General features: G+C 40.5%; 1 protein-coding gene across 1 annotated transcript; it reads right to left on the reverse strand.

The window, feature by feature from the left end:
• On the reverse strand, window positions 1-2,953 carry SPINT4 (serine peptidase inhibitor, Kunitz type 4). The gene is made up of 3 exons (XM_066237994.1): window positions 2,839-2,953; window positions 1,065-1,242; window positions 1-178 (listed from the first exon to the last, which is right to left on the reverse strand). Exons 1-3 carry the CDS (start codon window positions 2,951-2,953, stop codon window positions 154-156), a joined length of 318 nt encoding a protein of 105 aa, XP_066094091.1. The 3' UTR covers window positions 1-153.
• Window positions 2,954-9,603: the final 6,650 nt, after the last annotated feature.

Consider the following 9,603-nt stretch of genomic DNA (forward strand, 5'->3'; position numbering starts at 1 on the left):
TTCATTTTAATGGTCATAGTTATTTCTCTGGAAAGACAAAACTGAAGTCAGAAAAAGAGCCAACAGATGAGAGTTTCAGGGAAATACTACAAAGATCCTAAAATTTGTCTGGATTTTTTTTTTCTGTCTTCAGATGTGGTATCATTCGCTCTTTTAGCCTTGAAGACGTTCATGGGCCCTGTTTAAGCAAACACACAAAAACAAAACAAAACACAACAGATCTGTCTTACAGGTTTTGGAAAGTCTCCCTGGGTTAATTCGTCATTTTTTATCTCAGGGGGAACCCAGAGGATGCCATCTCTTTCCATGCCCCTCCTGTTCCATCGATGAATCTCTCATTCTTTCATTTTCTCAAAATTGCTTACTACATGCCAGACACTGCAAAGATTCACTAGGAATATTAAATTAATGAAACAAAATTTCTGCTTTTGAGTTATTTCCAAGGCTATTCTCTATCTCATCCTTCTGGGAATCAGCCATACCGTAGCCCTCTTTGCCTCCATGGGCCTTCTTCTAGTTCCTATGACTGGGGAATGGTCAAGTGTGGGCAGGGAGGTAGCTTAGTTTATAAAACATCACATTGCTATGGAGAGTTCACGGGTCTGGAAGTACAATGGTTTGGGTGACCTTGTATATATAAGATAGTCAAGTCCTGGGCGACCATCAGATCTGATTAGAAACGTTCTTATGCCACGTAATAATATAACCTTGGGCCAGTTAGTTAATCTCAACTGGGCTTGGTTTCCTCATCTGCCACATGAAAATCATAACACACATCTAGCTTAGGGTGATTTTAATTTTCATTTGTACCAATATATGTAAGTTGCTTAGTGCAGTCTCTGGCACATGGTGTTTGTCCAATAAATGATGGCTATTATTTCCTCTCTGGACTTTTGATTACCTAACTGCAACATGACAAATGATTCTGAGATCCAACCCAACTATTACACCTTTTGATTAAGACAATTCTCCCTTCTTCCAGATTCCTAAACCAGGGTTTATCTTGGGATCCCCAAACTGCCCCTTCTCTCCCCAAGAACCAAGGACATGACTGGATTCCTTACGGTACTCTGTATGCTTCTTCGCAGGCTACTTGACATTCTATTTTAAGCTCGTAGTTGTTAAGGTTGCCATTACAGCCAGAGAAGATAAAACTCTGACACCGTTTGGAGGTTTTGTTGTAGAAAAATCTGAAGTGGATTTCGTAGCAGCTGCCAGCATCCATGTCCAATTTGCAGGGATCTGCAGGAAAGGTTCCCACTGAGTTAGGGGAAGTTTGTTAGGACTCAGCAAGAGATCTTGTTTTCATGAGCCTTGAAAAATTTCTCCTGTTAGCCTGGAGATAGTCTCATAGGCAAAGTCACTGAAGGACACTTGGTGTTCTCTGGGAATTAGGGTTACTCAGCAAGGTTGCCCTTGGGCATTTAAGTTGATTACAATACCAGGTGACTTGCAGAAATAGTGAGCAGTAAAAAGGAGGTTCTGCCAGAAGCTTGTGCAAAGTGATAAGGTTTTATTAAAGCACAGTCTCCCGGCCCTGGCTGGGTTGCTCAGTGGATAGAGCTTTATCCCAGCACACAGAGGTCGCAGGTTCAATCCCTGGTCAGGGCACATACAAGAAGCAGCCAGTGAGTGTATAACTAAATGGAACAAGTAAGTGGAACAACTAGTTGATGCTTCTCCCTTTCTCTTTCTCTTTCTCCCCTACCCCAACCCTTCCTCTCTCTCTCTCTCTCTCTCAAATTAATGGGAAAAAATTTTAAACCACACTTTCCAGTTTCTATATACCTTCGTTTTTCTCTCCTGTTAACTGCCCACATAGGACAGACATACAACTCAGAATGCTCACTCTCCAGTTTTCATATATTCACTACGCTATCTACGCCCCAAATTTCAGGTAACTGTGCCTGCTGCTGTCCTCAAAGCAGGATACGTATCAAGATGCAGAGCCCTGAGGGTAATACTCTTGCTCTCAGATCCTGTCATCTCCCTTCACAATGTTACCTTCTCAGAAGCAAACCCATTTTTATTGATAAGTCACCTAGCGAGTGGCCAACATAGCAACAGGGTTGTATTGGCAACTCGGAGACTGTTGTTTATTCTACCCATGTAACCAGTCTGGAATTTACTCGCTGGTAAAAGTAGCTATTCAGGGAGTGTAACATACATAATCTTATTCATACCAACACCCTCTGAAGCAGGCATTGTTCTGATCTACTTCTATACAGGGGAAACTGAGGCTGAGGAATAAGTGACTGACTCAACCAAGGCACACATTTGTTAGTGGCAGGCCAGAATGTGGGGTCTCTGACTCAGAGTATAGACGGTGCTACCTGCTACGTTCTGGGAGCACGGAGCATGGACACGGTACATGTGGAAGAAAACATCATTGTCTTTCACATCTACATTGTGAGCCTCTCTAAACAGGGACTAAGCGTCTAAGTGTTCTTTATGGGTCCAGATCCCAGATATTCAAAATGCCTCATTTTTTTCCCAGTCTCAATCTCCTTTTTCTGTCATCTTAATATATACTCTTGATTGATCTGAGAATCTTTGAAATTTGTCATGAAACCCCTAACTCAAAATACTTAACAGTGTTTTGAACCCCTACCAAAGACAGCAGCCCTATTGGAAAGGACTTATTTGCATCCTAGTTTGTTTTGATCTCATCAGACATCCAGAAGATCCCTAGAGAAAGTACTGTCCTGAGTCAAAAGACGAAGAGTCCCTGGGTATTGGTCCAAAAGGAGGAACTTCCTGAACCAAAGCTTTCCCCCCAACACATTCTCCCACTTTCATTATTGGTCTTTGAATTTATATTCTGCTTCAAGTTCATACCTTTCATATCTCCACATATCTGGTTAGTAAGTTTAGTAACACCACCCATTAATGCAGTAGTCAGCAAGGAGAAGACGAAGAACCCTAGAAGAAATCTCAGCTCAGCAGGCTTCATGGTGTGGCAAGCAGTAGGTACGAGAGTCTTAGTATCAACTGATCTTATATTTTGGGCTTGATACATGAGAGGGCTGAGCCCACTTACCCCACGGGCCAGGACTAGGTGTTGAGTTGAATGCTTGGGTACTCAGCCATGAAACTGAAGGTCCCAGGCTGATTAGACCCCTGATAGTGAGTCCCATGTTCGTGTAGAAATCATAGAAACTAAACGGCCAGAACCTCTGTGTATGTTTAACCACGGAGGGTAGAACTATGAGAGCAAAGAAGAATTAAAAAAGAATTGCTTCCTTTCCTCTCTTCAGCCTTCTTCAGTAAGGAAGAGAGTGATCCTGGTGCAACAGAACGAGTACAACAAACACAACAATAGTAATGATAGTAACTAACCCTTATAGTACTTCCTTCCTGCTAGACACTATTTTAAGCAATATACATACTAAATCATTGAACTATCACATGCAACCCATGAGTTAAGCACAGTTTTTTTTAGCTTTGTCCCATTTCTTTTTTTTATATTGAATTTTATTGGGGTGACACTGGTTAACATTATTATATAGGTTTCAGGTGCCCAATTCTATAACACATCTCTGTACATAGTATTGTGTGTTCACCTCCGTAAGTCAAGTCTCTGTCCATCACCATTTATCACCCCTATACTCTCTTCCACGCACCCTCTCACCCCGACAATCACAACACTGTTATCCGTGTTCATGAGGTTTTATTTTTTTTGTCCTTTTTTGCTGTTTTCCTCCACCTCCCTTACCCAACCCCCTCCACCCCAACAGCTGTCAGTCTGCTCCCTATGTATGAGTCTGTTTCTATTTTGCTTGTTAGCTCATTCTGTTCATTAGGTTCCACATGTAAGTGAAATCATATGGTACTTATCTTTCTCTGACTGGCTTATTTCACTTAGCATAACGATCTCCAGGTCCAACCATGCTGTCACAAGAGGTAAGATTTTCTCTTTTCTTTTTAACCACCAAGTAGTATCCCATTGTGTAAAAGTACCATAGTGTTTTATTTGTTCATCTATAGATGGGCACTTGAGCTGTTTCCAGATCTTGGCTAATGTAAATAACATTAAGTGCAATTATTATCATCATTTACAGGTGAAGAAACAGAGGCTGAGGTTAACTTATATGTAGAAGGTCATGCATATATTATATAGTGAATATAAGATTTGAACTCACTACATCTATATTACCTAGAAACATAGGACAGCTTGATTTTGTATTCTTGTAAGATTTTTGAAATTTTGATTTTCACACTGACCCCTTAAACCACCTGAAGCTGATTATTTGGAGTAAGTCATGGACTAAAGGTCCAATTTTATTTTTTCAAAGGTTGCAGACCATTTATTGATGAGTTTCTCTTTTATCCAGTTATATGATAACTTCACATATGTATGTGGGATTATTTCTGAGCTCTTTTTTTACTCTCTCATATATTCCTTCTGCAAAACCATTATTAAATTTCTTGACTAAATCTTTTTCTTTAATTTTGAAGAGGTTTTGAACTATTGGTATTAATTCTTTAAATGTTTGACAGAGCCTGACCAGGTGGTGGCGCAGTGGATAGAGCGTCGGACTGGGATGCAGAAGACTCAGGTTCGAGACCCCAAGGTTGCCAGCTTGAGAATTGGCTCATCTGGTTTGAGCAAGAGCCCACCAGCTTGAACCCAATGTCACTGGCTCCAGCAAGGGGTTGCTCGGTCTGCTGGAGGCCCACGGTCAAGGCACATATGAGAAAGCAATCAATGAACAGCTAAGGTGTTGCAACGCGCAATGAAAAACTAATGATTGATGCTTCTCGTCTCTCTCCGTTCCTGTCTGTCCCTGTCTATCCCTCTCTCTGACTCACTCTCTCTCTGTAAAAAATAAATAAATTAATTAAAAAAAAAATGTTTGACAGAATTCACCTGTGAAGCAATCTGGTCCCAAGTTTTCTTTATTGGGAGTTTTTGGGTTACTGATTCAATCTCCTCACTCACGAGTGGTCTGCTCAGATTTTCTATTTCTTCACAATTCAGTCTTGCTAGGTTGAGTGTTTCTAGGAATTTACCCATTTCTTCAAGATCATCCAATTTGTTGGCATGCAAGTGTTCATTGTAGCCTCTTAGGAATCTTTGCATTTATATGGTATTAGTTGCAATATCTCCTCCCTCTTTTCTTTATAATTAATTTGAGTTCTCTCTCTCCTTTATGAAGAATGTAGCTAAAAGTTCTTAAATTTTGTTTATCTTCTTGAAAATGTAACTCTGAGTTTTAGTGATCTTTTCTATTCCCTGTTTCATTTATTTCTTCTCTGATCTTTATTATTTCCTTCCTTCTGCTGACTTCGGGCATAGCTTGTTTTTCTTTTTCTAGTTCTTTGAGGTGTAAAGTTATGTTGTTTATTTAAGATATTTCTTTTTTCTTAATATTGTCATTTATTGCTACAAATACTTCCATTTTAGAAGTGCTTTTGTTGCATAAGTGTTAGTATTTTGCATTTCCATTTTCATTTGGTTTGAGATATTTTCTCATCTCTTTTGATTTCTCCTTTGACCCATTGGTTGTTCAGGAATCTGTTATTTAATTTTCACATATTTGTGGATCTCCCAACTTTTCTTCTTTTAATGACTTTTCAGCTTCATATCATTATGGTCAGAAGAAATATTTATTATTTAATATTCTTGACTAAATAAAAGACTTGTTTTGGTCCAACATATGATCTATCCAACATATGATCTATCCTATCTATGTCTTGTGTACCCCTGAGAAGTATATTGTTAGGTCCATTTTGTCTAAAGTATAGTTCAGTTCCAATGTTTTCTTACTGATTATCTGTTTGGATGATGTATCCATTGTCGAAGTGGGGTATTGAATTTTTCTACTATCTCTGTCTATTATTGTATTTTGTCTATTTCTCCCATCAGATATGATAATATTTACTTTATATATACTTCTCACAAAAATTAATGGGATATTTCAAAAATGAATATGAAGCAATAAAACATCCCCTAATTTTTGTGAGCAGTATATTTAAGTGTTCCAATGTTGGGAGCATATCTACTTAACTGTTGTTATACCCTCTTGATGAATTGACCCCTTTATCATTGTATAGTGACCTTCTTCGTCTCCTGTGACAGATTTTGACTGCAAGTCTATTTTATCTGGTAAAATATGCCACCTTTGCTGTCTTTTGGTTACATTTGCATGGAGTATCTTTCCCCATCGCTTCACTTTCAGCTTGTGTTCATAAGGCCTTGAATATTGATGCTATTATATATTGTTAGGTGCATACACATTAAGTCTTTATATTATTTGTATTCAGCATTGTCCCAGGTGACAAAAGAAAAAAAATGAGTCTTTTTTTCCCTTTCATTTTGTTTTCCAAGTATCCTTGTTGACTTGGTATAGCCCCCCTACTGGGAACTGAGAGTTTGTTGATCTTTTACTGCCTCACTGTAGCCTAATAACCATTCATCCAGCTCTACCAAGTTCTCACTACCTCCCAATACGGCCATGAAGCCTTGAGGGCGGGCCCCAAGCACACTGCAGTGTAACAGCAGATTGATTGTTCTCCTTGAGGTAGAACATGGGATCAATGTGCTTAATAAGTGTAACCAAGGACAGATTGTCCAGATAGGAATGCAGTAGTGCATTCAGACCACTATTAGGGCATGCAGCACACCTCTCTGGGTTGGGACAGTGCAGCCTGACTCCATGCTTGGATGGGGCTGTTTCTCCCTCTCCTCATGCTGGGTGGAAACTACACTGAGCCTTGGGAGGAGCAAGCAAGGGGCCTGAAGCTTAACCTTCATGAGTTTTAGGGTAAATTAGCCTCTGTGGCCAAGCTTACAATCTATTTGTAAGTTAGATCTTGTTGGGGAGAGTGGTCTCAGATCTAATGCTTCTCAATACCATCCTGATGGTGGACTAAGACAAATAAAATCGTAAAATCGTGGGGGCCTGCAGAAAAAAAGAGGACTAATTAACCCTTTTCTTTCTCTTGGATTCCTTGAACATTCCTGGGTCACACTGTGTTGGGCCTCTAGAGAACTACTGTCACCAGATTGTGTGTTGTCGGTCTATACTTCCCAATCCTTAAAGAAGTAGTCCCAGGAAATGCTCCCTGGAATCTGACAAGAAGCTGTCCTGGCGTGTGTTCACCTTACCACACGAGCTTTCCTCTCTGAGAACACGGGGAAGAGCATGCGTCTCTTGCCATTTACCAACATGAATACTTCCACTTTTCTGGAGTATCTCCTTGGGTTAACTTCATGCTTACTCTGAATTTTGTAATGGACTGTGTGGTTATTATAAAAGCTTAGAGCCAATTTCATGACACCTTTCAGCAAGTGTCTATGCTCCATACTTTATTATTGTTATATTTCCTTTGTTCTGTCTGCCTAATACAGACTAAAATTTTTTTCATACTATGAATACATGGTATGAAAAAATCTTAGTAAGCTGCTTTAAATACTTTTGAAATGGGGTTGAATGTCAGTCAACAAATGAATGAAACTACGAATTGATTTGAACTCAGGTCTTCATATTAAATTAAGTTAAATTAAATTATTTTGTGTGTCTCTCCCCCCCACCCCCCCGCCCCGGACACCATGCTGCTTTGAAGGTGGATAGCATGGGATGAGGCTTCTGGGGACACAAGCTTCCTCTTGGTTCATCAGTTTCATGGTTGGGTACGTGGGACATCCTGTCCTGCACCAAGGACAGGTGAGAGGTGGTGAAGTGGAGGAAGAGGGAAATGAAATATAAGAGGAGACACTGAAAATTTCGGTCTCAATTTAAAGGAACAGTCTCAACTCAGAGAAGATTTCTCCAACTTCCTCCCAATAGCATAAAGCAGAAGGTTCATTTGAATCTTTCTTGATGATTTTCTCACTGTCCCTGATGACTAGATGGTGAGAGCAGCACTTAGAGCCCAAGATGGGCTACCTTTCTGCGTTAGCCTTTACCCTGAAAGACTGTTAGAACATCGTGAGGCTAGACCTTAGGGTAAGATTTCCTAATGCCTTAGGAGGTATTCTCCCCCTGTAGTCAGAACCCACATTTTGTTCTTAGTTCAGGAGGGAGCATCTAAATGATGAGAAAAAGACTGATGGAATATGGTCCAGGGGAGTAAATAGGTACTTTGTGTCTGATCGAAGCTGAATAAACTGACACCAACTGACGATGGGAATGGACAAGCCAATGGTACTGAAAAATTCACCAGTCAGGAAAGATATGCCTGGAAGGGCCACTGTGAAGCTAATGTATCATAACTTTATGGAGTCCTAACTGCTTTCCCAGCCACTTCTCCTGATATAGTGTATTGTTTTTCTTTCAGCAGTAGAACTCCCAGGTGACTTATGAAAGCTGGGATATGAAAGAGGGCAGGTGACATTCTAGAACAGGATTGAGTTGTGAGTAGATGCCACAGATGGAGGAGTTCTGGCCTATTAGAATATGGACATTAGTGACAAGAGGTCTGAGAGCAAGGAAAGTATATATACTACAAGCTTCTGTGTCGAATGCTGTGCCAGACCCATTAAACTGGTTAGAACAAAACAAGACCAAAGGTACTGTACTTTGATTATACCAATGCCCCGCTTCCAAGCCTCGGTCCATCCTCCCTTTCTCTGGCCCTCAATTATTCTCATTTAAAATGCAGAGATTGGATCAGCTGAGTGCACAGAATCCTTCTGGTTTGAAGACTGTAGGAAGAAGGAGTGTGAATTGTGTCTGTGTCCAGCCACGAGTTTGAGGGTGGAAAAGAGAAGAAATCTGGTGTAGTGGGTAATAGAGGCAATAAGTGAATAAGAGACAGTGGGCAACTGGGTGAGAGAAGTAGCTCAGCTGCTTGGTGCCATCATGCTGGAGATATGGGCCCAGACATGGCTGAGCCTGGCTTGAAAAGCTTGTGCTGTATGTTGGTTCCCTGGGGAGAGACAGGAGCACACATTTGGGTTTAGGTGGATGCATGACTTGCAGTCAAGGAGTGTGCGCCAGCCTCTGGGGTGTGGGTTATTGTTGCCCTGGTTTCCTTCCCATTCCCCGGTACATGTATCTTCTCTTCCTTGACAAATCCCAGGGCTCAGCCGCTATGAAGTTGGCTGATAACATGTGTATGGTATCTGACCCAAAGTTAGCATTTAATGTGTCTTAGTTGTTTCTTTCTTTCTTTCTTTCTTTCTTTCTTTCTTTCTTTCTTTCTTTCTTTCTTTCTTTCTTTCTTTCTTTCTTTCTCTTTCTTTCTTTCTTTCCTTTCTTTCTTTCTTTCTTTCTTTCTTTCTTTCTTTCTTTCTTTCTTTCTTTCTTTCTTTTTATAGTTTTTTAGAGGAAAGGACTTTTTAGTTGGGTTTCAATTACTACCCTCACCAAAATTGTACCTTCAGACCTTTCTCCCATAATCCAGTGTGTTAAGAATCCAAAGAAAGTGGGCATTTCTCTGAACAACTATCCGGATGCTACTTTGAGCTTGATATCCTCAACTGTCCGAAGACCACAGAGGAGAATGTGGTGGTTATAACTACAGCTTTTTCACCAAAGAGGTATGTGACAGTACCTGTTTACTCCCAAAGGAGGGATCTCACAATATACGGGAGTTCAGAGACTGAGGAGTGGCCGTGGCCCTTACTCTCTGCTGTTAGGCTGGAAGAGCCCTGGC

The sequence above is a fragment of the Saccopteryx bilineata genome, chromosome 6 (assembly GCF_036850765.1).
Source record: "Saccopteryx bilineata isolate mSacBil1 chromosome 6, mSacBil1_pri_phased_curated, whole genome shotgun sequence".
Classification (NCBI taxonomy): Eukaryota; Metazoa; Chordata; class Mammalia; order Chiroptera; family Emballonuridae; genus Saccopteryx; species Saccopteryx bilineata.

Excerpts from the sequence above, each read along its gene's own strand:
- SPINT4 (XM_066237994.1), bottom strand. The coding sequence starts at position 2,953 with ATGAAGCCTGCTGAGCTGAGATTTCTTCTAGGGTTCTTCGTCTTCTCC. Across the intron at positions 1,243-2,838 it reads GATATGTGGAGATATGAAAG|ATCCCTGCAAATTGGACATG; the intron begins GTATGAACTTGA and ends CCTTTCCTGCAG. Across the intron at positions 179-1,064 it reads GAAGAAGCATACAGAGTACC|GGCCCATGAACGTCTTCAAG; the intron begins GTAAGGAATCCA and ends TTGCTTAAACAG.